The sequence below is a fragment of the Phascolarctos cinereus genome, unplaced genomic scaffold (genome assembly GCF_003287225.1).
Source record: "Phascolarctos cinereus isolate Bilbo 61053 unplaced genomic scaffold, phaCin_HiC Scaffold_8;HRSCAF=390, whole genome shotgun sequence".
NCBI classification, from domain to species: domain Eukaryota; kingdom Metazoa; phylum Chordata; class Mammalia; order Diprotodontia; family Phascolarctidae; genus Phascolarctos; species Phascolarctos cinereus.
In genome coordinates this window covers 69795798-69823789 of record NW_027556291.1, presented here as the reverse complement: position 1 = coordinate 69823789, position 27992 = coordinate 69795798, and the positions used below count along the sequence as shown (strand labels likewise).

Here is a 27992-nt window from a genome sequence, read left to right as displayed (position 1 = left end):
GGCGGCGGCGGCGGCGGCGGCGGCGGCGGGCTGCTCGCCCAGTTGCCCCCGCCTGCTCTCTCTCGGCTCTGCGCGAGGCCGCTCGCTGCCCAGAGCTCCGGAGCTCCGCTCCTGCCCGCAGTGGCGGCCCCGGTGCCAGAGGCGGCGGCGGCGGCGGCGACCCCGGTGCCAGCGGCGGAGGCGGCCCGGGTGTCAGCGGCGGCGGCGGCGGCCCCGGTGCCAGCGGCGGCGTTGGCGGTGGTGGAGCGTGGCACCACCGCGCCGACCCCCCGGCCCCCCGGCTTCGGAAACTTCCCCCCGGCTGCGGCGGCGGCGGCGGCGGCGGCGGAGCGCGGCTCTGCACTAATGCACTAAGGTGAGCGCGCGCCGGACCAGCCCCTCCCTCCCCCTCCCCCTCCCCTTCGTCCCTCTCCGCAGAGGCGCCCCTTCCCCAACGGCCCCGGACCTGGGCCGTGGGACTGAGGGCAGTGGTGGCCAGCCGGGCGCCCCCCCCCCCGCCCCGCACATGCCAGGACTGGGGGCGCTGGGAGCCCAGAGGAGAGCGGGCGGGGCTGGGAGGCGGCGGCGGTGGCGGCGGCGGCGGCGGCGGCGGCTGGGCTGCGGGAGGCATGGGGAGCTGCTTGCATAACCGCCACTCGCGGGAGCCTCATCCCCAACACCCACACCCCGACATATCCCAACACCCCCCCAACGTACACAGTATGCACACCCCGACATCACACATATGCATGCACCGCGCACACACACACCAACGCACACCCTCAGCACACACCCCTAAACACACCCCCAGCCTGTCACACTCAAACACAAACCCAACACCACTACCCCCCAGCATCTTCCAGCACATCCCACCCCAACACACAAATCGCCAACAAAAGTACACACACACACACACACACACACACACACACACACACACACACACGTAGCCCAGGCACCCAACGCTCAAACCCACATACACTCCTCTCTGTACCCCTCTGCTCACAGCCCACAATCCTCCTAATGCAGAGCACCACCAGAACGCAACCTTCTATCCCCCCACACCCCCACAATACACACATTCACCCTCACAATCTTCCAAACAGCCTTCCAGCACTTACACCCCCGACACACACCCCTCCAACATTAACGCATCCACTCAATACAGAGATGCACTCTCCCCAGCACCGGCGCCCCCCCTTCAACACCCCCATAAGGTACCCTCCTCAGATACATTCATTGTTAAGGGTAAGGGAAGCAGCCGGCCTTTCCCATCTCTGGGCCTCAGCTTCCCCCTCTGAAGAAAATGAGGAGGGTGTATTGAATGATCTCTAAGGCCCCTTCTAGCTCTTACTGTCTATGTTCTGGTGTCACATCTCCACAAACTCACTAAGGGCCCTCGTGGAAGTCCCTTCCTCTCTCTGAGACTCAGTTTCCCCATCTATAAAATATAGAGGGGGAAGGTTTCTTCCAGGTTCAACATTCTAGATCTGGATCTGCTGAGGTAGGGAGTAAGGTGCATGCAGGCAAGGAAGGCCCTTGGGCTCTTGACTCCCCAAGCCAGGGTCCGTTCCAATGCACCAGACTCAGATGCACCTGGCAGGCGATTGCTTCACATATTATTGGCTTATGAGAGGAAAGCCATGCTGGGGAACAAGGCGGAGGGGTGTCTGGGGAAGTGCCTGGGGGGAGACTGGAACTGAGGGAGGAGGGTAAAACATGCCTCAGGGTTTCTCTCTGTCTCTCTTTGTCTCTCTCTGTCTCTTTTTCTCTGTCTCTCTCCCCTTCCCTTTCTGGCTCTGTGTCTGTCTGTCTCTCTCTCACACACATTTACACAGGACAAACCAAAGTTATCCATTATCAGGTGACTGAGACGAGGGGACTTTCATGCTAGGGGGGTGCTGGAGGTGCTCGCCGGCACACAGCCCTGCTTGTGGGGAAATCTTCCCAGCCCTTGCCTTCATGGAAGCCTCAGCCTTTGGCTGGCCACCTCTTCCTTCCTCACTCTCCAGTTCAACACCCCTTTCTACAGGTTGACTCCCTTCCTCTGTCCTTACCCATCCCCCCACCCACCCCCTGAAAATTACCCCAGTGTCCAAAGGAAATAGTTTCCAGGATGGAAGTTGGATGGCAGGGTGCCAGGAAACAGAGGCCCATACACACACACACACACATTCATACACACACACTCACATACACTCATACACACATGTGCTCACACACACACATACACGCAAACATAAAGACACAGAAGGAGGTATCCCGAGACAAATACACATGTATGCACAGACCAACATATATATATATATATATATATATATATACATGCCCATACTCCAAGAGGGACATATAGACATATGCACATACACACGTGTACATATGTATACATATGCCTATATCCCTACATTTCAGAGACACATGCAAGCACATACAAACTTACACATGCATGAATACATAGGCCAACGATCCTTCCTCTTTTTCTCCTCCCCATCCCCCTTTCCCAGCCAACTGGGAAATTCCGGAGACTCAGGCTCTGCCCCCAGGCTCACCTACTGCTTTTCTCATTGAGGAGCTGACCTCAGCTCCTGACTTGTTTTCTCCAATCTACAGGTCTCAGCACCAGGTCAAGTTAAGATTGCTGCCCTCAGCCTCCCACCCCAGTTGCTACGTTGGAGGCGACTAGAGGATCTTACTTCATCGGGGTGGCCTTTCTGAGAGAAGCCATGCAGCCCACCGAATGCCTAGCAGAGTTCTGAGAGCCCAGCCACTGGCCACCTCTCCCCTCGGATTGTGTCCTCGATTTGCCAGCGGTTTTGGATACCCAGGCAGCCGGCTGGGCCCCCCAGCTTCCCCATTCACCTCGAAAAACAATACCCCCAGCACATAGGCTAGGGGGAAGAAGGAAACCCTGCCCCTTGGCCACCTCACATCCTCCTGCCTCTGGGTGTTTTGTGTCTCTCCCTCCCTTCAATTCCAACTGTAGCACATCTGGAAGGACAATCCCCCCACCACCACCTCAACTCCTAACCTCCCAGAGATCCAGAACACCCCTCCAAATTCTCAGGACATCTTCCCCTTTCGAGAGGCCCAGATTGGCCTTGGACTCAGTTTCCTCTGAGTTTTACTCTTCTTCTGTACTCTGGAAGAGAACCTGACCAAACAGCTGAAGAGACCTCAGCCCCCTGAAAACACTGAATTGTCCAATTAAATTTATTGAAGACCCTGTGGTTAGAGAGTCACATTCCCTCCCCTTAAGAGAAGACAGTCTCTCCTCTTCCCTCTGCACAGTACCCCGGCGGGATCAGGGGCTGCTGGGCCCACTCTCTTGACCTGGAGAATTAGCCTTCCTCCCTGCCCCACCCCCCAATTGATTCTTTGCCTTACAGAGAACTTTGAGTCAGGAAAGGGACTGGAAAGAAGGTTCTTGGATAGTTCCCCACCCCAGGATCTCAGTGAAGGAGTCCCTGTAAGCTGGTATCTCCCTCATACCACTGGAGAATTGACCTGGTGATTCAGGGTGGCAACCTTTTCCCTCCAATTGTTGGAGCAGGAAGAGTCAGGCTGCTGTGACCACCTGGAATAGAGGTGGGAGATTAAGGACCTAGGAGGTGTCAGAAGTGAAGATTGGGATTGGAGCTTGGAGGGAGTGGTGCTTTTTAAATATTCCTGGGGCTACCAAATTCATTCCTAAAGCTGCTCTGTGGGAAAGGGAAGTGTGACCATAGCCAGGTGAGCCAGGAAGGGAAATCCCTCCGGGCTTCCTGAGGGAGGAGGTTTCCATTTGCCCATTGGCAGCTGTGTTCTGGACAGAGTGTGGCTTTCTTCATTTTTTCTCTTTGTCTCTGTCTCTTTTTAAAATAACAAAAAAAGTTGTCTTCAATACCATCACTATCTCTTCCCACTTCCTACCTACCCTCCACCCCACTCCCGCACACATACCTACACAACACCTTCAGCCTAGCCATGCTCTCTGACTGACTCCTTGGGCTGTTTTGAGAGGGGGCTGAGAGAGAAGTAAAGATGGCCCCTAGTCCTCATCCTTCCCATCTCTTCGTTGCTTGAGAGAGACAGACAGACAGACAGACAGACAGAAAGAGAGCCTGAGGAGAAAGAAAAAGAACCGGCCCTGCCCCCTGGGTCATGTACATATCCATCCTTGGCCCCTCTAGAAAGATCAGGGGGAGCTCAGTATTCATCTTTCCTCATGGAGGGGCTTGGAAGGTCTCCCCTGTGGCTGAGCAGAGAACTAGCTGCTCCCCAGCCTCAGCTGCTCCTTCTGGACTGCCGGAGCAGGGAACTCTATGAGTCAGGCCACGTCCAGGGGGCTCTTAGTGTAGCCCTCCCAGCCCTGCTGCTTCGGAGGCTGAGGAAGGGGAACTTGTCTGTGTGCTCGCTACTCCCCAGCCCGCTGCAGCAGCACCGGCAGCTGCAGCCACAGCAGCAACCGCTGCCCCCTCTGCCCATCCTCCTCTATGATGAAGGCCGATGTGTTGAGGAGGAGGAAACTGAGGCAGCCCAGTCAGTGCTAGCCACCTTGCTCCAGAAGCTGCAAGAAGAAGGCCACCCTGCCTACTACCTACAAGGTAGGTGCCTGGACTGGGCAACCCCTGGGGGTGGGAGTGGGGGCACTGGTGCCTCAGGGAGCAGAAGGCTCCGGTGAAATGAGCATTGGCCTGTGAGGGAGTGCCGAGGTAAAGCTTTCAACCCCAGCTACATCACTCATTGACTGAGTGAGCAAGACCCAATTTCCTCCCTTGGAAGAGAAGAGAGCAGATCCCTGCCCTGCCTCCCTTACAGGGTCACAGAGCAAACTCACGGGCAAACCTTGCTCCAGCTCCTAGGCCAAGGCTCTTTCTGCCCCATCCAGCTTACCGGATCTTATCTCCCTAATTATGTTTTTTCAGGGCTGTACCCTGCTCCGGCCTGCTCTGCCCAGACTTGCCCCTCCCAGCTATGGCCCAGGGGGAGGTTTTCCATGAGAAATTGAAATCAGCTGTCCTCTGCTTAAATCTGATTTTTAAAAAATCAAATTATAGTTTAAATGCAAAGGAGTAGCTGGCAACTTCAAGGAATCCTGTTATAGTAAAGAATCCTGGTATAAATTGAGTCATTGTTCCCTAATTTTCTGATTTGGAGATCTGGATTTTCATATACTGTTGGTTTAGGGTGGGTGAGGAAGGAGTAAGGTGTTCCCACCCAATTGGATAGTCTGATTTTCCTCCACTATGCCACATATGTCATTTCATCTGCTTCATGAGGCAATCACCAAAAGGTGATATACCTGTTAGCAATGGTGCAGAGGCAAGGATACCCAACTACAGCCAAGCGGCAGAGATAAGCTCTAGCAACTTTGCACATAGTTGGCTTAGAGAGTGTTGAGGAAGAGTCAGCCCTGACTAATAATATGGGGATCCAGACATCGAGTCGGCTGGTCTTCAGTAATATTTTCCGGGCAGTGTATGGAAAGGTAATATATAGGGACAATATAGGGACAGCAGCTTAGCTGCATGCTCTAATGTTCCTTCAAGCTGCTCTCCATTGTGAGTGGCTGTAGCTGCTGACCTGCTGGGAGGAGCAGTGAAGAGGTTGGGTGGTATGTCTGTCTTCCTCAAGAAGTTGGGTTCTGGGCTACTCCAGAGCATCAAATTGGGGCTGAACAATGGTGAAGTATATCACAGAGCCAGCCTAGAGCAGCTAAGTTCAGTCTCCTCTCCCTAGAGAAATGTTGCTTGATAACTGGAGATTTTATATGTGTTATTTATAGATAGATAGATAGATAGATAGATAGATAGATAGATAGATAGATAGACAGACAGACAGACAGATAGATAGATAGACAGACAGACATGATAGACAGACAGATGATAGATAGACAGACAGACAGACAGACAGACAGACAGACAGATAGATAGATAGATAGATAGATAGATAGATAGACAGACAGACATGATAGATGATAGATAGATAGACAGACAGATAGATAGATAGACAGACAGACATGATAGACAGATGATAGACAGACAGACATGATAGATAAATAGATAGATAGACAGACAGACATAGATAGATAGATAGACAGACAGACATGATAGATAGACAGACAGACAGATAGATAGATAGATAGATAGATAGATAGACAAACAGACAGATAGATAGATATTATATATATGGATCCACTATATAGACAGCTAAGTGGCACAGTGGATAGAGTCAGGAAGACCTGAGTTCAAATTTGACCTCAGACACTAGCTATGTAACTCTCAGCAAGTCACTTAACCCTGTTTGCCTCAGTTTCCTCATCTGTAAAATGAGCTGGAGAAGGAAGTAGCAAACCACTCCAGTATCTTTGCCAAGAGAACCCCAAATTGAGTCATGGAGAGTTGGACGCAACTGAACAACAACAACAAATATATGTGGGTGTATGTATATAAACTTGACAACAGGCATTACGTATATATAATTGGCAACAGACATTTTAAACATATATATATATATGTATATACATGCATATATGTAGCTAATGGAGTCAGACACAACTGAAAAATGACTAAACAATGATATATACATGATTGCATTCCTAGAGTTGTGAAAATGCAACATTTCTTCAAAATTCTTTAATAGTAATATTCTAGAGGGCCACAAGGTGATAATACACCTCCCCTCACCCCCATGGAACTTTTTCTCTGTAAAATAAGATGCTCCTCATTTTTCTTTTTTTTTCTTTTGCTTTTTGGTGAGGCAATCAAAGTTAAGTGACTTGCCCGGGGTCACACAGCTAGTAAGTGTCAAGTGTCTGAGTCAGATTTGAACTCAGGTCCCCCGACTCCAAGGCCAGAGCTCTATTCACTGCGCCACCTAGCTGCCCCTCCCCATTTTTCTAAAAAGAAATTTAAGGATTTTCCCCTCTTGAAACTCCAAGAAATAGAAAATTTTAGGAACTTTTTTGTTCTAAACTTTAGGTAGATATTAAAATGGTTAATGGTGTTCTAGTGGTATTTACTAAGGTTTTCAATCTCAAGAGCTGAATTCCACCACCTCCACTCCCAAAAAGAGCAGTCTTAGTATGTATTAATATTGTTATAGCTTTACATCTCTACCTCTTTTCTACCACCTCTTTCCCTTAACTGGCACTAAAATTCATTATGGTTATTGCTTGTTGTATCTGTTCAATTTAACAAACATCATTTGAGTATGTGATGTGTGCAGAACTCTGTGCCCAGGGCTGGGGGAAGTTACAAATATTAGATAAGAGTTCGCTGACCTCACGGAACTTACAGTCTAGTGATGGGATATGCCACATGTACAGATACCTCGACTATACAATTATGCATAAGTGAATAAGAGAGGTACTAGCACAAAGTGCTTTGCAGGATTTGGGAATGGAGGTATGTTCCAGAGGACATTTCTGACTAGGAGGAATTTATTAAATGCTTGCTATATGCAAGGTTCTGGAGATCTAAAGCAAGAAGAAACAGTCCCTTTCATGGGCGTTTGAATTGGGTCATAGGACAAGTTTGAATTGAACAGAGGATGAGAGGAGTAGAGGACATTCCAAACATAGGACATAGTGTGGAGGAAAGACACTGAGGTGAGAAAGCGAAGGGTATTGGGGGGGTATCAAATCAGATTTGGCTTGAACCTAGGCTATCAAAGAAGTAGAGTCAGAAAAGGGGGAAAAGATAAAGTGAAACCAATTGTAGAAAGCTTTGAATGCCAGGTTAAGGAGTTTGGACTTTATATAGTAGGAAATTTGTTGTCATTCAGTTGTTTTCAGTTGTGTCTGACTCTCCGTGACCCTATTTGGGGTTTTCTTGGCAAAGATATTGGAATGGTTTGCTATTTCCTTCTCTAGCTTATTTTACAGATGAGGAAACTGAGGCAAACAGGGTGAAGTGACCTGTCCAGGATCACATAGCTAGGAAGTGTCTGAGGCCAGATTTGAACACAGGAAGATGAGTCTTCCTGACTCCAAGGCCAGTACTATCCACTGCAGTGCCACCTAGCTGACGTAGTAGGGAATAAGGAATCATTCAAAAGTTTGGGGTTGGATCACAGATTTTGAGCTGGTAGGTAACTTAGAGGTCACTTTATCCAGCCCCTTTATTTTACCAATGGGTAAACTAGGGCCAGGGAGATTAGGTGCCTGTCTCCAGGCCAACCAGGATTTGAACCCAGCCCTGGCTCCTTGACATAGCACCAGACTGAGCAGAGGAATGATACAACCAGATTGATACATGCAGAAAAAGGTCTCTCTCATACATGGCCAGTTTTCAAAAACTGAGGAGTTGGTCAAATATACTTAACACAACTTTACTAGACAAAATGGAATCTTTCTTTGATGACTCAGACCTTGCTTGGCCTCTGGGCCCCTTTTTTAATGTCAGTGATTACTGTTCAGGATTGTAAAAAAAAAAAATTCTGCTTATTTGCACCATCTATTCAATTGTGGGCATTCAGGACATAGTAAACCAGAGCTTACTGTGTTGGGTTTGCATCAGGTGGAGGGTACCTGTAATTAGTAACATTGTGAAAATTCCCATTGTTGCAGCATCTCATGCTAGACAGAAGAGGAAGAAGGAAGGGCTAGTAGCACTGGCTGAATGTAGGATGTTCTAGGCATGGGAGTGAAGAGAGCTTTGGACTTGGAATCTAGCATATCAAAATCCTCCTCCCTCCAGTGTGGTGCCCAGAACTGAGCCCCAGACTCCAGACGGAGTCTTCCCCGTGCTGAGGACATATCACTGGACACTGTGGTTCTTAATGAGACCTAAAGTCTCATTAGCTTTGGGCTTCTCATGTCTCACATGCTTGGCTCTTGTGAAGTATGTAGTATGCTAAAGCCTTTTCCAGTTGAATGGATACCTAGACCTAATGCTCTGATTTTATATTTGTGACAATGGTTTTAAATTTCATTCTCATGGATTTGACTCACCCTTTGAGCCTGTCAGGATCTTTTCAAAGACTGACTCTGTCATCCAAGGTTATCTAAAAATTTGATAAGCATACTTAGCTGGAGGCAGCCAGGTGGCAAGACAGTTAAGTGATGAAGTAGATAGAGTGCTAGACCTGAGGTCAGGAAGGCCTGAGTTCAAATCTGACTTCAGACCTTTTTTAGCTGTGTGAACCTAAAAAGGAAGGAAATGAGCATTTATTAAGTGCCTGCTATGTGCCAGGCACCAAATATTATCTCATTGGATCTTCACAAATACCTTGGAAAGTAAGTGCTATTATTATTCCAATTTTACACTTGAGGAAACTGAGGCAGACAAAGGCTAAGTGAATCGGTTGGCATCATACAGTGTCTGAGGCTGGATTTGAACTCAGGTCTTCCTGACTCTAGGCCCAGCGCTCTATCTACTACACCACCCAGCTGCCCCTGGTCAGGTTATTTAACTTCTTGCCTCAGTTTCCTCATCTGTAAAATGGGGGTAATAATAGCACCTACCTCCCACGGTTGTTGTGAGGATTAAATGATATAATGGCTGTAAAGTGCTTTGCATCCCTTAAAGTTCTGTATAAATCCTAATCATTGTTGTAGTTGTAGTTGTTGTTGTTGTCATTGTTATTAGTTCTTCCCCTCCCAGATGGATATTTTTGTGGTGGTGAACGGGCCATCTTTTGTCTCAACTCTTACCTAAACCTTGGTCATTGAATGGGTGTGGCCTTAGACAAACTGAGACCTGAGAATGACCTTAATTTAGAAAGGCCAAGGTCACCCCCTGAATCCTGGGTCATCACCAGGCCAGCATCTTGACCTTTGTCTTGCCACAGGACTTCGATGACCCTGGAGGACAGAGTGAGGCATTATTATTACTATCTCTTTATAAAAGTCATGGATAAAAATGTCCCACAGCACAGATCCGTGGGGTACTTACTCCCCCAGGGACCTCCTTCCAAAGTGACATTGAGCTTTTAATGACTATTCTTGAAGTCTGTTCATGCAACTGGTTCAGAGTCTGCCTGTGTTAACGTCTAGCCTACCTCTTTCCATTTTGTGCACAAAGAGAACGTGAGAAACCTGGTCAAGTACTTTACTAAAATCTAGGCAAAGTATGTCATTCCCTGATCAACTAGTCTATTAACCCTGTGAAAGAAGGAAATGAGGCTAGTCTGGCACAATCTGCTCTTGATGAAGCCGGGCTGGCTCTTTGCCATCACCACCTTCCCTTTCTAGACATCACTAGCCATCCCTTTAATAATATGCACTGATTTTTCTCCAGGAACTGAAATCACACTCACTGACCTATAGGTTCCACTCACTTCTCTCCTTTGAAAACCCAAACATCAGCCGCCCCTCTGAAATCTTGCCTCATCTCTCTTATTCTCAATAGTCTTTCAAAGAACATGAATAGTGATTCAGCCATCATATCTACCAGTTAGTTCTAGCTCTACCTGGTCTGTAGGGTTTTCTGGGCCTTGTGACTTGAATCTATCAAGGGCAGCTAGGTGAGCTCTTACTCTACATCCCTACTTAGATCTTGAATATCACTCCCTAGAAGTCATTTTGATTTCATGTTTTCCAGTCCAAATAATGTCTGGACTTGGCAAAGAAAACTGAAGCAAAAGAAATCATTGTCCCCCAGCGACTGTCCTAGCTTTTCTTGGACCACCACCCTCCCTCCAACTATAGCTAAAACTAAACAATCCTACCTTGTTGGCCGTCCTTAGCATCTTGCTCACCCTCCCCTCACCCTGAGCTCCTACATTCTTGTCATCATTCATATAAGACTGTTCAAAATTCTATCTTCTCTTCATCCTTGCTGGAAAGAAGAGCCTCAGTCCTCTGTTACTCTTGCCAAGACCTGTTGTGGGCAACTCCTATGACAAACTACCCAAGACAGTCGTCGACTCACTCTTTCTCATATCATTTAGTATACTCTCCTTCTCTCCTGAGCATTCTTTCCTCTCGGCTTTTGGGGCATTGTTCTCCCATGTTTCTCCCAACCATTTTTAAAAATTTTTTTTTTAGACAATTGGGGTTAAATGACTTGCCCAGGGTCACACAGTTAAGTGTCAAGTATTTGGTCTGAGGCCAGATTTGAACTCAGGTTCTCCTAACTTCAGGGCCGGTGCTCTATCCACTGCACCACCTAGCTGCCCCTCTCCTAACCATTTGACCATCCCTTTTCCTTCTTTGCTAGAACATCATTCTCTTCCCATACCTAAGTATAGGTATCCAGCAACACTAAGGCCCTCTTCTCTTTCTCCTCTCCCTTGGTGTAATCATCCCGTCCCATGGGTTCAGTTTATCATCCCAGATGACACCCAGATCTCTATAACCCTTGTCTCTCTCCTGAATTCCATTCCCACCTTACCAACTTTTTGCTAGACTTCTTCACCTTTATGTTCCATAGGCATCTCAAACTCAATACATCTGAAACAGAATTCATTGGATTTTTTTCCAAAAAAGCCATCCTTCCTGTAGACCACCCTATTTCTGTTAAGGAAACTACCCTACTTCCATCACTGAGGTTCACAACCTCGGAATCATCCTTAAGTCAAACAATCAACAATCATTTATTGAGCTTCTGTTATGTGCTGTGTTCTGGGGATGCAAAGATGAAAATGAAATAGTTCCTGCCCTCAAGAAGCTTACACTTTATCAGGGGAAGCATCATATACATATATAAGTAGGTATAAAAATATATGCAAAGCAAATCCAATATAATTTCAAGGGGAGGACAAGAATCAGAGAGGAATGAACAAGGATTTTTTGAGTGCCTACTACTATTACTACTATTACTACTACTACTACCACCACCACCATCACCACTACTACTGCTACTACTACTACTAATAATAATAATAATAACTAACATTTACATAGTGCCTACTAGGTGCCAGGCACTGTGCTAAGTACTACCACTATTACTACTACTACTTCTACTATTACTACTACCACTACTGCCACAACCAATAATAATAATAACTAACATTTATATAGTGCCTACATGCTAGGCATTGTGCTAAGTGCTCTATTACTACTACTACTACTACTACTACTACTAATAATAATAATAATAATAATAATAATAATAATAATAACTAACATTTATATACTGGCTACTATGTGCCAGGCACTATGCTAAGTGCTTTACTACTACTACTACTACTACTACTACTACTACTACTACTACTACTACTACTACCACCACCACCACCATCACCACCACTACTACTATTACTACTACTACTACTACTGTTATTAATAATAATAAAAATAATAATAATTAACATTTATATAGTGCCTACTAGGTGCCAGGCAATATCTCATTTGATCCTCACAACAACCCTGTGAGGTTGGTGCTATTATTACTCCCATTTTACAGATGAGGAAATTGAAGCAGACAATAGCTAGGTGACTTACCCAGGGTCACACAGCTAGTAAGTGTCTGAGACTGGATTTGAATTCAGGCTTTCCTGACTCCAGGTCTAGCACTCTATCCATTGTGCCACCTCGCTGCCTTTAGGCAAAGCCTTCCTGTAGGAGGTGGCTAAAAGCTGAGCTTTTAGTATCTAAGGGGTTCTGAGAGGCCTAGTGGGGAGGGAGTCGATTCCATGGGAGCATGGGAGACAGACTGTGCAAAAAAAATTTAGAATCAGAACACTTGGCAGGTGATTAGATGGTGGAGAGAAGTAAAGAAGAAGGAGCTTATTAGCCTGGATGAATGGAAGGGTGGGGGCGCCCTTGACAGAAATCGGGAAGTTCAGAAGAAGATGGATTGTGGAGGGGGGGAGGGAAAGATCACAAGTTGTACATCAGACAGATTGAGTTTAAGGTGCCCACATGGACATCCATTTGGAAATGCCCTTGACTCTCAAGCTCTACCTTTCTTGCTTCTCACCTAGACTATTGCAATGGCATCCCCATCATTCCCATGCTCCTCTTCTCTCCCCTCTATCTTCCACACAGTTGCCAAATTGATATTCCTAAAATAGATATGACCATGCCAGGCCCCTTCTCAAAAATCTTCACTTCATCCAACTCCGACTCTTTATTGCCTCTAAGAAAAAATATAGGGGCAGCTAGGTGGCGCAGTGGATAGAAGCACCAGCCTTGGAGTTGGGAGGACCTGAGTTCAAATCCAGCCTCAGACACATGACACTTACTAGCTGTGTGACCCTGGGCAAGTCACTTAACCCTGATTGCCACACCAAAAAGCAAAAAAAAAAAAAGAAAAACATAAAATCCTTAATTTAGCATTTAACTCCCTCCTCCCATCTAGCTCCTACCTACCTTCCCAGTCTTATACTGATTGCCTTTGCCCACGGTCCATTCCAGTTTAACTGGTCAACTAGCTGTTGCCTGTACATGGCATACCATCTCCCATCTCCACACATGGGCACAGGTGGTCTTTCCCATCTGAAGTAAGCTTCTTCTTCGCCTCTGCTTTTTGGAATCCCTGGTTCCCTTCAGAGTTCAGGTAACACTTCCAACAGAGGACCTTTCTTATTTTCCCTCCACACACCCCAGTTATTATTCTTTCCTTTTAAAAATTACTTTGCATGTAATTTGTGTTTATCTGTATACGTGTTGTATCTCCTTGAGAGAAGAGATCATTTTATTTTTGTCTTTGTATTACCAGCACCTTGCTCGATGCCTGGCACATAGTAGATGCTTGAAAGTATTTGTCAAATCCAAGTGAAGATACAGGCATTTAGTTATAGCGTGACTTTGGACATCACACAGCTAAAGTTGGTCTCAGTCTAATAAGTTATTTTATGTAACTGATGGCTACTGTCCTCATCAGAGCTGTTGTTGAATCCAGTGAAGTGATTCATGGTACTTGATTTGATTCCTGTGATTTCATTGACGTAGGAAACTCATGGTGAGCAACTGTTCTGTAACGTATAGTCTTAGAACACTGAGTGAGACGTTAAGTAACTCACCCAAGGTCACTCGGCCAGTACATGTCAGAGATGGGCCTTGAACCCAGGTATTCCTGCCTCCAAGGCCAGCAGCCCACATTCTTTTGGCATGTGGCAATCCCTTAATAAATGCTTTCCCCATCTGCCTACCTATAAAACAGCCCCTATTGAGGACAGAAACTACAAATTCAGTAAATGACCATTGACTTGGAAATAGAATTTTCAACTTGGGTATATTTGTCAACATATTGACCATGGATCGCTGAGCCTGTGGAAGTACTGAAAGGCTGTGATATGACTGGGATCAGATGGGGTTAACCAGGGAAGGTTGGCAGAGAGGGTAGTGGTTTGACCCAGGATTAGAGGTGGCCGGAAGAAAACGTAGATGGCACATGAGGAATAAAACCTTCCCATCCCCATTCAATCCCTAGAATGTTTGCTTTCTCTTAATAGGGTGGAATTTGCATAGCAACCCTCTAGAGACTGGTTAGGTCTTCTAGGCACTATGCCTGCAATTTGAGCAGCTGCCACCCGGTGGGCGGAAAGTCAGAGTGCTTTGCTATTTAGGCTCTTCCCACCCTGGGAATGAGTTGTTGAATCCTAGAGTATTTAACATAGTATCTAGTCAAGATGGCTTTTCCCACAAAAATGGCATGCAGCTTGTAAAACAACACCACAAATAAGCTATCAGAACACTATATTTGCTAAGTAATAAATGGACTGGCAATATGGTGCAGAGCTTAGGGAAATAAAACACCTAAGTACAAGCAGTACCTTCTCTTATTAGAGTCAACTGTTACCAGTCACTAACAATTAAGTCTCTTCTATTCTAAGGAAGGCCTTTAAATCCTTTCGATGCTCGTAGCTTCGGCCATGGCGAGTGCTACGTATCCCAGTACTGTGTATCTTAATCGAGCCATTCCCAGTACATTTTCTTCACGCGTCTTTTCCACTATCTCCCTACTACAGGTGGCTTCAGCAAATTCCAAGCTGAGTGGCCACAACTCTGCAAAACGAAGCTTGATGGCCCCTGTGCCAGTAACTCACTAGTGCCTGTTCCAGCACCTGTGGTGGGCCTGGGAGGCCTGTGCCTCAGCTCAGACTGCTCAGATGCTGAATCAGACCCAGACCGGGACACACTGAGCTACAGTCTGGAGTCCGAGGGTGGGAGCCCTCCACCACCAGGACACCCTCCATCCTTACCTGTTCAAATTCTCCCCAACCTCTACCTGGGCAGTGCTCAGGACTCAGCCAACATGGACATGCTGGCCAAGCTGGGCATCCGTTACATCCTCAATGTTACCCCCAACCTACCCAATCTCTTTGAAAAGGACGGCGACATCCACTACAAGCAGATCCCCATCTCTGACCACTGGAGCCAGAACCTCTCCCAGTTTTTCCCAGAGGCTATTGACTTTATTGGTGAGTTGTTCTTAACCAGAGATACCCCTACCTTCACACTGCGCGCACACACACCCCCCCCAGACTCACACCTTATTCTGTATCTCCCTATTTCCTTTTCTCTTCTCCCTTCAGTATTCCCTGTCTACCCACATGCTTAGATGTGGGACAATCAATTGTGTCAGCTCCTTTGGCCCACCTTCATACCTGCCTATACCAACATATCTATATGTCTGTCACTCTCTCTCCTTTTCCCATTTTCTCATCTGTCTTCCTCCCTTTCTCCTTTTTCTCTCTTTCCTTCTCTCTGTCCTCCCTCCCTTGTCTCTCTCCCTTTTATTGTTTCCTAGAGAACTCACATCCACAAAATGCTGAAAGAGTAATACAGTGTTAAACCTCATGACATTAAATGTAATGGGAGTTCAGAGAGAGGCCAGAATACTGACCCGAGGTAGTGTCCTGGGGACATGAGATTTGAACTGGGCCTTGAAGGATGGGAAGGATCTCAGATAAGAGGGCAATGACAGAAAAACATTCCAGGTGAGGGATAATAGTGTAGGAAAAGGCCAGTCAGGAAGGAGCTAGAGCTGAGGGAGTGGGATGTTGAGGACAGCAGTGGGGGATAAAAAGTGAAAACAGATGATGAAGGAAAGAGAGATCTTAGGATTCTATAGCTAAAGCTGGAAAGGACCTCCAAGGCTACTGAGTCTAATCCTCTCATTTTATGGAGGAAGAAACTGAGGCCCAGAGAGGGGAAGGATCCCAAATCTAGAGTCAGAAGGGATCTTTGAGCTCATCTAGTTCAACCCCCTCATTTTGTGGGGGAGGAAACTGAGGTCCAAGGAGTGGATTGGCCCAGGGTCACAGAGATAGCAGAACTGGGGTTTAATTACAATTCCTACCCTCACTTGACTTGGAAAAGCTGAAGGGATGGCAATCTGTATTGGGGAATGGAAGGCCCCACATGAATGTACTGAAGTAAGAAGATATACTCAGTAACAATCATCTGGAGAGCATTTAGAAAGATAAAAATGGCCACCCATTCTAAATCCATTGTCATTGACACTGGATGTCCAAAATAGGCCTAGTTTGAGTTTCCAAGCTGGAAAATTGGGCTTCCCAAAAGAACACAATTCAGTGTTCCTGGGGTGGGTTGGGGGTTGTGATGGGGTTAATGTTGACATAGGGGCAGCTGAGCTCAGTGTTGTGGGGGAACTAGATGAAGGGAGAAAGGGACCTCTTGTATTGGCTAACTTCTTGAATCTCTCTCTCTCCTCCCTCTCTCTCTCTCTCTCTCTCTCATTGGATTGCTGCCTCTCTCAGATGAAGCTGTGTCCCAGAACTGCGGGGTGTTGGTCCACTGCCTGGCTGGCATCAGCCGCTCCGTCACCGTCACTGTGGCTTACCTGATGCAGAAGCTTCACCTTTCGCTCAACGATGCGTATGACCTGGTGAAGCGGCAGAAATCCAACATCTCCCCCAACTTCAACTTCATGGGTCAGCTTCTGGACTTTGAGCGCAGCTTGAAGCTGAAGGGCGAGGGGCCCAGGGACCAGAGGGATGGAGAGGGCGTGGGGGGGAATCATACCCCAACACCCCCCTGTTTCTTCACCACACCCACCGGTGAAGGCGTCTTTGAACTGGACTCTACCTAAGGAATGGGGCTGGGATGGGGTTTGGGGGTGGAGGTTAAGGACCACTGTCCATTGAGAATTGCTTGCCCCCAAACCCAGGGGACTCCACCAAAGTTGGGTGGACCCCAATACCTCATATGAAGAGACAAGAGCTAAGAACCTAGAACCTTTTGCCATTTCCTACCCCCTTTAAAGTGGTGAAAGGGGAAAGACCTTTTCTATCCACTTGAAAAACCAAACTTCAGCAAGAATCTGAACGTGCCTATTGACAGTAATGTTGATACTGCTGCCCCCCACCCCCACTCCTGGAGCCCCCAGCCAGGGCACAGAACCCTTTGGGGCTCACTCGAAAGCCCTCCTTTGGAAGGTGGCACCGTTCTGGATGCCCTGCCTCTTCTATGACTGGAGGGCCGGAGTTGGGGGTCGATTCAACAATTCAAGGCAGCGTGCACTCCTGAAGTGCCTGCTCGGTGCCGGCTCTGTGGAGGTTGGGGCTGGGGTCGCCTTAGAAGTGGAGTTTTTCCAACCTGGCCGGTTCTTCAAGCCCTGCATCTGGGGCTTCTTAATGACTCAGGCAGCGAACCTGTGACCTAGAACCGGCGCCTCCTTCCTCCCCGCCCCCTTCCTCTCCAGGAAAGCTCTCGAGCCACCTCAAGCTACAGAGCAGCAGCAGGCTGTGGACAAAGTGAGGCCCACTGAAGAGGTTAAACCTCCCACTTCAGGTGGGTCAGGCCACGCAATACCAGGTCTAGAACCTGGACCTTCAAGACCCAGGTCAGGAAAATCCACTTCTATACCTTGTCCAGAACTTTGTTTGAGAGCCATACTTTTTCCCCTAAATAGGCCGGCTCTTGGGGTATCTGGGACTCAGATCTGAAACCTGCCGCTCTAGAACTGAGATGTTCCAGGCCCCACATCACCATGCCATACCTCAGCCATCAACTTGGTGGTGGTTTTGTGTGCACGCGTGTGTGTGTGTGTGTGTGTGTGTGTGTGTGTGTGTGTGTGTGTGTTCTGAGAAGGGGGAGGGGAGTGTGGGCATGGTTCTGTACCAGGAGAACTTCCTGTGGGGAATTCTGAGCACTAGAAATGGAATAGCTATCAGAGAAGGAATGTCCGTGTATTTCATTTTTCAGGGGGGAGGCTGGAAGGACTTTGGGGGATTTGGGCAGGGTGGGGGGTGGAGAATTGGAGCTGTGAGTCAGATTCCAGACCCAACATCTGGCTCTCTGACTATTTATATACTAGATTTTTCAAAGAGGTTGTTTTTTTGTTTTCGTTTTTTCTCTTTCCCTAGATCTGTCTTAGAGGGGGCAATTGGATAGGGGTCTCTTTGAGACGGAGGACGATTAAACAGTGGCTAATTGTAGTTGGTATTTCTAAGCAGGCAGGTCAGGAGCTTTTTTGGGGAGAGAAAGAACTGGTGAAAAATCAGTGGAGACAAAGAGAAAAAAGTCCATGTACAGTGTTGCGGTTTGTTTGATTTTTTTGTTTCGTTTTGTTTTGTTTTGTTTTTGGACGGGAGGAGGGGAGTACTTAAGACACACACACTCATACACACACACACAGACACACCCAGGCATGTACACTGTGAGCAGACACAGACGTACACAGTCTCGTACACACAGTGTTGGGCCAGGGCAGAACCAGCAGGCATGGATGGTGCAGCCATGGGCTTCGGCTGAGCCTTCTCACCCTCCTGTATGGGAGAAGGGACATGGCGTTTGGCTTCTCTAACATATTGGCAGATTCAATTTGTAATAAACATTTTATGGAGAAAAAAAAAAACAAGGAAGGCACCATTTTTATCATCCTTGGGGAGGAAGGTTTGTGGTGAAGGGCAAGGCTGCTGTGAAGGCAGACCTGTGTTCTAATCAAAATCTTCATTCTCAATTTCATCCACACCTGGTTTTCAGTAAGAAAGTTATTATAATGATCAATATTATCATCTATTTCAATCAGTGTTGTCAGAAGCATCATCGTGGATATAAGCTAAGCTTCTTCGAGTCCCAGATTCCAAGCTGCTGATTGTGTTTGTTTTAGCACCAAGGCTTTGTTCAACTTGGAAGGAATCCTCTAGTGGTGTGCCCTAGGGCTGGCTCTCTCCTTGATATATTAAAAATAACTGATATTTATACAGAACCTTCAAGTTTGCAAATTGCTTTATTTACCTTCTCTGATTTGAGTCTCATAAGATCGCCAGGTGTTATTATCCCCATTTTACAGATGGGGAAACTGAGGCTCAGAAAGTTGCCACAACTTGTCTATACTCATACAGTGGAGCATCGGGGGCCAGATTAAACTCAAGTTTTCCTGATTCCAAGTCTAGCACCCTAGCCACTAGATTACCAGATTATCTCTCCTGCTCTTGCTCCTGGCCTCTTTTGGACCTTTTCTTTTTTTTTTAGTCTATGGTTTGGATGTAGGTATGGATGGCATGTTTATCACATTTGTAGATTATATGAAACTGGGAAGGGTAGCCCATACATTGGATAGCAAAGCCAGGATCCAAAAAAGATAGGCTAGCATGGTAGGTTGAATTTAATAAGACAAATATAAGATAAGGAAGAAACGGTCAGATAATAGTTCTTGTTTAAAAAAAAAAAAGGCCTAAGTGGTACCGTGGATAGAGGGCCTGTCTGCCTCAGTTACTTCATCCATAAAGTGGAGATAATAATAAAACTTACCAAGGCTTTGGTTGGTGTTGTGTAGATAAAATAAGATACTATTGAAATTCTGGGATCCATCTAGAAGCTGGTGACCAGGATGGTCCAACCGGTATGAGAAATGCTTTGAGGAAATAGTAGGTATGGGGCTAATAGACCCTGGGGATGGTCAAGAGAAACCACTGGGGATGGTAAAGAGAGGGTTCCTGTTAAGATAGCGGGTTGGCTAGATGACCTTAGCGTCTACTCCAATTTGCAGATTCTGTGACTCAAGCAAGATTCTGTGGCCTTCAAGCATGGGGCCAATTGTAGCCCAATGGGTGGTATTTCTGTTGCTTGAGGACCAGCCCAGTTAGGTTCAAAGACTCAACACCAAACTGACCATGATGGATTGACTTTTTCAATCCCATCAACTTTCATAGCTTCTAATTGGAAACCTCCAGTGAGAGGAAATCTACTGCCTTCCAAGGCAGCCTATTCTACCTTAGGTGAGTCTAATTATTAGGAAGTTTTTACTGACTTAAACTAAAATTGACCTTTCTGAAACTCTCATCTTTTTTGCTGACTTCTTCCCTCTCTGGCTAAGCAGAATGAGCTTGACTCAACATGACAGCTCTTTAAATAATTCAAGCTAGTTCTCTTGTCACCCCCAAATCTTCTCCAGGCTCAAAGTCCCCATTTTCTTCCACCAATCCTCACATTGGATGATCATGAGACCTTTATCCCATTCACCCTCCCTTTTGCTCTCTCCAATTTGTCAATGTCCTTTTGAAAATGTAGCACCCACAAAGATAGAAAGATCCCATATACATGAAAATATTTATAATGATACTTTTTTTGTAGTAGCAAAGACCTACAAGGTAGATACTCATCAATTGGAGAATAACTAAACAAGTTGTAAAGCATAAATGTAATAAAATATTACTATGTCATAAGAATATAAAGAATTCAGAGAAATATGGGAAGATATATGAACTGATGCAAAGCAAAGTAAGCAGAACCAAGAAAACAATTTACACAATTACTACAATATAAATAGGGAATAATAACAACTGAAACTGAACACTGTATAGTTATGATAATTAATCTTGGCCCTAAAGAAGAGAGGAGAAAATGCACCTCCATCACTTCTTTTCAGAGGTGGGGAACTATGGGTATTGAACACTGCATACACTGTCATATTCCATTAATGTATTGATTAGTTGTGCTGGGCTGCCTTTTCACTCTCTTTTTTCTTCTTTCTTAGAAAGGATGGCTTCATGGGGAAGGAAAGGAGAGGATATATTTGAAATGAAGGTGATGTAAAAAAACAAAATCTCCAAAAAAAGTTTTTAAAGTAAAAGGAAATGTAGCACCCAGAATGTTCTAGATGTGCCCTAGCCAGGACAGAACACAATGGGACTTCACCTCCCCTGTCCTAGGCACTACGTTTCTCTTAATGTGGCCAAAGATTTCCTTAGTTGTCTTGGCTTCCATATCACACTCACGTCATACTGAGCTCGCAGCTCACTAAAAACACCAGAACTTTTTTAGGAGAATCACCATCTAGCCACATCTTCTCCACTTTGTATTTATGAGGTTCATTTCTTGAACTTTATGGAATACTGAGTTCTAGCAAATTTAATTGTATTACTTTTTGGACCAAAATTCTAGCCGTCAAGATTTGCTATCCCTCCAAAAAAAAAAAAAAAGGATTTGCTATCCCTCCCACCTCTGGGCCATCTAAAAATTTGAGCAACATGCCATCTAAGATTTTTTTCCACATCACTGATAAATATGGTATTTAAGTAGCACAGGATCTGGGTCCCTAGGAGACTCCACTAAACCTCTCCTTCCAAGTTGACATTTAATGACTGCTCTTTGGGGTCAACCAGTTCTGTCATAAATGAACCATTTCTCTTTGTCTTGTCCAGAAGTTTAGCATGTGAGACTTTATCAAATTATTTGCTAAAATCAAGGTGAAACAATAATATGATAAACCACTAGCTAATTTAATCTTTAAAAGAGAGAAAACCGGAGTATCTGAATAAAAAAATTAAGAGGAAATCACAACAAATAGCTATAAAACTATAACACATGCAAATTGACAAAACAGGAAATAAGTAACCAAATAAACCCAATTCCAGAAAGAAGAGCTGACTGGTCCAATTGAACCCCAAGGCTTCAAGTGAACTCCCACGAGAAAAAAAAAAGGACTGGGGAGGCTAGCAAAAATGGCAGAGTAGGAGGAAGCATTACAGACCAACTCTCCCTGAGAGTTACTCCAACAAAGCCCTAGGAAAAGCGTCAGATTGAGTCTTGATCCAGAGAGCCAATGAAAAGTCACAGTGATTCATTTTTCCAGCTCTGGTTAGCAGAGGGAGGCAAGCAGAGGCCTGTGGACATGGAGGACAAGGTCTAGGCAGGAAGATACTCTCTACAGAGCCTTCCTGGGGTCTGTGGCTGTGTTCCAAGGGAAGAGGCTATTTGGGATACAACAGGGACAGGTTTTGTCATTCACTGTGCAGAGAACAGGAGCTAACTGGCACCTTTGTCAATGGTATCCCAGAGCTGGGTGGTAGATTCAGTGCATACTGAGGAGAAGATCTGCTTCTAAGAGTGGAAGCAGTCATGGCCTGAGGCTGTGTGCTGGTCAAGTAGCAAGAAATGAAGATCTTCATACATGAGGTACAAAACCTTACCCATGCAATGGACCTCTGGAAAATTAAAATGGATCAAATGGAAGTTAGTATCTCCATGAGACAGCAAGAAATATTAAAACAAAGCCAAAAGACTGAGAAAATAGAAGAAAAAGACAGTATTTTATATCAGAAACTACTGCCCTGAAAAAACAGATCAAAGACAATTTAAGAAAATCTGAAGACCGTGACCAAAATAAGAGCTTGGACATCATATTTTAGGACATTATGAAAGACAGTTTCCCAGGTCTACTGAATAAGAGGGAAATGTGAAAAAAGAAAGAATCTACCAAGCACTTCCTAGAAAAGAAATCCCAAAATGAAAACTTCTAGGAATGTCATAGCCAAAATCTAGAGTTTTCAGCTCAAAGTGAATATACTGCAAGCAGCCAGAAAGGAAGAGTTCCAAGTACTGAGGAGCCACAGTCAAGATCACACAAGAGCTAACAGGTACTACTCTAGAAGAGCAGTGAACTTGGAATACAATACTCCAAAGGGAAAAAGACAAAGACTTACAATAAAGAATAATTTACCCACAAAAATTGAATATAATCCTATGAGGGAGGAAGTGTACATTTAACGAAATAGAAGACTTTCATGTATTCTTGATGAAAAGACAAGATCAAGATAGAAACCTTAAAATACAGATATGAGTCAAGAAAGAAATAAAAAGGTAAGTATGCGAGCAATAGAGGGAAGACTAGGACGAAATATTTATGTATCGGGGAATGTGATAGAAGTGTCCCCACAGAACTGCAATGTTATCAGGGGTCACAGAGGGAGCTAAATTAGACAGAGGACCTAGGATTGGTTTTGTTATATTATGATGATCTTAGAAAAAAAAAATGAAGGATAAAAGGAATACACTAGGATATGGAGGGGGAGGAACTTATACAGCCAGGTTGCTCTTGTAGAAGAATATAAAAACAAAGAGGAAAGACTGAGGGTGGGGTGGGAGACACATGGACTTTGCTTTCATCTGGTCTGCTTAAAAGAGGATAGAATACACACAGAGTTGGGTGGAGAAATACGTTTAACTCAATAGGAAAACAGGAAGAAACAGGGAGAGAGGAGATGGAGAAATAAGGAGGGAATATTCAGGGAGGGCTTAGTCATAAGCAAAACACACTCTAACTGTTGGAATGTGGATGGTGAAGACAGGCTTAAAAGGAAAGAAAGAAAGGATAAGAACCAGTGAGTGGGGTCTGGGTGAGAAGAAAAGAAGAAGGGCAGAGGAAGAAGAGCAGATTGTAATAAGTGTAGGAGCACTGGTGATAAACTCACTCTTCTTTCACCAGCCTCATATTCTTTGTAAAGAAGTGAATGCCAGGAAGAAAAGAGAAAGAAAAGCATAAAAGAATAGAATGGAGGGAAATACATAATCAATGGTCGTAACTTAGAATGGGAATCAGATGAAGTCACGTAAAACAGAAGAGGAAAGCAAAGTGGATTAGAAAACAGAATCTGGTGATCTGTTGTTTACAAGAAACACACTTGAAATGTAAAGATCCACAGTTAAAATAAGGGACTGGAACAAAATAGATTATGCTTCAACTGACAAGGTTAGCAATCATGCCCTCAGACAAGGCAACAGCAAAAATAGACTTAATTTAAAAAAAATTAAATTAAAAGAAAAATTAATTGGAAGAAAAAAATTAAAACAAACAAAAGGAATCTACTTCATAATGGATTATCTGGTGCTGGGCCTGGAGTCCAAAAGACTTGAATTCAAATCCTGCCTCAGACACTTACTAGCTGTGTGACCCTGAGCAAGTCATTTAGCCTCCATTTGTTTCAGTTTCCTCAACTGTAAAATGGGGGTATTAATAGTACCTACCTTGCAGAGTTGTTGTAAAGATTAAATAAAATAATATTTGTAAAAGCTTAACATAGAGCTACATAAATGCTTATTCCCTACTGTACTTATAACTACCATAGACAGTGAATTAATATTAGTATTTAACATCTAGGGACCCAATGTCATAGCATCTAAATACTTAAAGAAAAAGCTAAACAAGTTACAGAGAGAAATAGACAATAAATCCATAATAGCAGATCTCAACATACCCCCTTTCAGAGATAGGTAAACGTAACAAAAGAAAACCAAGGACCCAAATAAAATTTTATTAGATATAATAAACCTCTAGTGATTATTGAATAGGGTTAGAAAAGAGTTTACATATCTCACTCTGTATATGGCACCTTTACAAAAATTGACCAAGTGTTGGATACACCTCACAAACAAATCAGTAGAGCAGAAATATTAAACATAACTTTTACTGACCACAATGCAGTAAAACTTGTATTCACTAAAAGGTCACTGAAGAAAGGATTCAAAATTAATTGGCAACTACATAACAATCCTAAAAAAATTATTGGGTCAAAAAGCAAATCATAATAATGATGGATAATTTCATTAAAGGTGACAATGAAAGAGCATGCCAACATTTTTGGGATGCAGCCAAAACAGTCCTTAGGGGAAAGTTATATCTCTAAACGCTTTCATCAACAAAAGAGAGAAAGAGCAAATCAGCAAATTGGGCAAGCAGATTTTAAAAAAAGAAAATTTATGAAAGATTTATGAAAAAAATGGAAAAATTCCAATTAAACACCAAAATAGGTATTCTGAAAATCCAAAAAAGAGATTAACAAAATTTCAAGCAAAAGTATCCATTGAATTAATAAACCTAAGAGCTATTTAAAAAAAAAAACTAATGAAACAGATAAACTATTAGGAACTTTTATTTTAAAAAAGAAAGAGGAAGACCAAATTACCAACATAAAAATGATGCGAATTTGCAAGTGAGGCAGAAATAAAAGAAATTATTAGGAACTATTTTGCCCTATTCTATAAACCAAATAAAATGGATGAATAGTCACAAAAGTGTAAAATGCTTAGGTTAACAGAACAAGAAATAGAGAATTCAAGTAACCCAATCTAAAGAAATTGAACAATCTATAAATGAACACCCAAAGGAAAAAAATCCTGGGGACCAGATGGATTAACAAGCAAATTCGGTCAGACATTCAAACTATAATCGATTGTGATTGTTTGCAGAAATAATAAAAGATGTGATCCTACCAAATTCCTTCTATGACAAAAAATACAGTCTTGATGCCTAAACCAGGAAAAGCCAAAACAAAGAAAGAAAATTATGAAACAGTATCCTCAATTATGAGACCATATTAAAAACAAGAGCAACAAAAATTATGCGATTATATCAATAAATGTAGAAAAGGCCTTTGACAAGAAACTATACTGTTCTGGTTAATAAATAAACTAGAAAGTATAAGGAGTAATTGGGCCTTTCCTTAATATAAGTAATGTCTATCTAAAACCCAGAACCAAAATTATATGTAACGGGGATAAACTAAAAGCCTTTTCAATAATATTAGGGGTAAAGCAAAGATGTCCATCATTACCACTACTATTTGATATAGTGCTAGAAATGCTGGCTATAGCAATGACAAGACAAAGAAATTGAAAGAATAAGCATTGTCACTTTGTGTAGATGATAGAATGGTGTACTTAGAAAACCTTAGAGAGTCAACTAAAAATTAATTGAAACAATAATTTCAGCAAAGTTAATGGGTATAAAATAATTCCATGTAAATCATCAGTATTTCTGTATATTACCATCCAAGCCCAGCTGGAAAACATAAAGAAATTCCATTTAAAATAACTATTGAATGTATAAAATACTTGAGAGCATACCTACCAAGACACACAGAAATTATATAAATATAACTACAAAAAATTCTTTACACAAATAAAGACACATCTAAATACCTGAAGAAAAATTGCTTATGGGTAGGCCAAGCCAACATAATAAAAAGGGACAATTCTACCTAAATGAATTTACTTATTCAGTACCATACCAATCAAACTACCAAAAACTTGTTCTATAGAGCTAGAAAAAAATCATGACAAAATTCATCTGGAGGAATAAGGGTTAAGAATTTCAAAGGAATTAATTTTTTAAAATTGGGAAGTGGGGAGCAGGGGTCAAACAGTATCAGATCTCAAACTATACTTCAAAGCGGCAACTATTAAAACTATTTGGTACTGAATAATAAATAGAAAGATCAATAAAACAGATTACATACATAACATGCAGAAGCAAACACAGTTTGATAAACCAAAAGAGCCCAGCTACAGGGGTAATGACTCACTATTTGACAAAAACTGCTGGGAAAACTGGAAAACAGTCTGGCAGAAACTAAGTATAGACTGACATGTCACACCACATACCAAGATATCTCCAAATGTATACCTGACTTAGACATAAATGCTTTGGCATACTAACGGTTGGGCAGTGGGAGAAGTCCAACCCAGGTGCAGGCAATAAAGGGGTGCATTGTCTGTAGAGAATTTAAAAACAATAATGAAACTGACTAAAACTCAGTCTGCTTTTTTTTTAAAAAAAAAAAAAAACACCATGCACTGGCAAGTCTTAACAATGTCAGTGACAAAATACTCCTCCCTTCCAAAATCTTTGTTGGTTTAAGTTTTCTAAGTTCTCAATAATTGTTATGTAACTGTCATCAGACCTCTCAACACATGCAGACTCAGCTACATGTGTTCGTTTCATTCTTAATGCTTTGGAATCTTGTGAGCTCTCTTTGGGCTCAGTTCATGTCTTCAGCTTCTGTAATATTTTACATATTCCTGTGTTTAAACAGTAGATTCAAAATATATGATGATAGCACAGTGATCGTAGAAACAAAAAAAAAGCACTTGAGTTATTTCAATTCTGTCATTCTATGTGAAAATTTGGTGTTTTGATTTGTGTTTAAAATTTGAAACAGTGAAACTGTGAACTGCAAAGTGTAATATTTTTGTTTGGTAAGTGCAAATTTTAGTTCGTCCGTGAAATATTTTACTGAATTTGAATAATATCTTTAAATTGAAATGTATTCTTTTTTAATTGTTCATTGTTTGTTTTGAAATGAAAGAAGGAATCAAGAAAATCAAGTGTTTCAGTGGTACGATTTAGAAGATGCCTAAATTGTGCCTTTTGCAGACATTTCCGTTTTATTAAAATTCGCCTGTGAAATGAGATTTAGATGAATCTCTGCCAAACTTACCCTCCCATTTAAGATTTTTCCTAACTATTTGTATATCTGTTCCTTCATGTGAAAGAAACTTTTCAAAATTAAAATGAATAAAAAGTGTTCTTCAACTATATGTGCAGGTAGATTGACAAACTGAGCTATTCTGTTTATTGAATGTGAACATAAGATCAATTTTCACAAAGTCATTGACAAATTTGCAGAATTAACGCTCAAACTGTAATGTTATTATTCATTACTGTGACAGACTAATATATAGATGTTTTTCCCTTTTCACAAAAAGTACATTAGTGTAATTAAAAAGTATTAATCTGTTAGTTTTTCCTTTTTATACTGTAATATTTATTTTAGTCTTTATTTTTATTTTTTTACTGGCATAATTATACTCTATATGAAATACAATAAAAGAACATTTTCACTGTGTTTCGTTTCTGGCTGTTGTTATTGTTCATTTGATTTCGTGATTCTTACTGAAAGCAATTTTTCATATAGAAGAGGAGGGGGAGAGTTAAAAAATGATCCTCTCAGGGTATCAAATGTGCTAGATGTGATATTGCATAAAAAGTGACATCATAAACAAATTAGAAGAATAAAAAAAAATTACCTACCAGATAGAGATAGGGCCAGTTCATGACCAAACAAGCAATAAAGAACATCACAGAAGATAAGATGGACAATTGTGGTCATATAAA

The 27992-nt window shown here is 43.3% G+C and overlaps 1 protein-coding gene across 1 annotated transcript; it reads left to right on the top strand.

Moving 5' to 3' along the window:
* Nucleotides 1–219: 219 nt before the first annotated feature.
* On the top strand, nucleotides 220–27670 carry DUSP9 (dual specificity phosphatase 9). Its single transcript, XM_020977289.2, has 4 exons — nucleotides 220–355; nucleotides 2590–4562; nucleotides 14818–15270; nucleotides 16573–27670. The coding sequence occupies exons 2-4, from the start codon at nucleotides 4184–4186 to the stop codon at nucleotides 16902–16904; spliced, it is 1164 nt and encodes a 387-aa protein (XP_020832948.1). The 5' UTR covers nucleotides 220–355; nucleotides 2590–4183; the 3' UTR covers nucleotides 16905–27670.
* The last annotated feature ends 322 nt before the right edge of the window (nucleotides 27671–27992 follow it).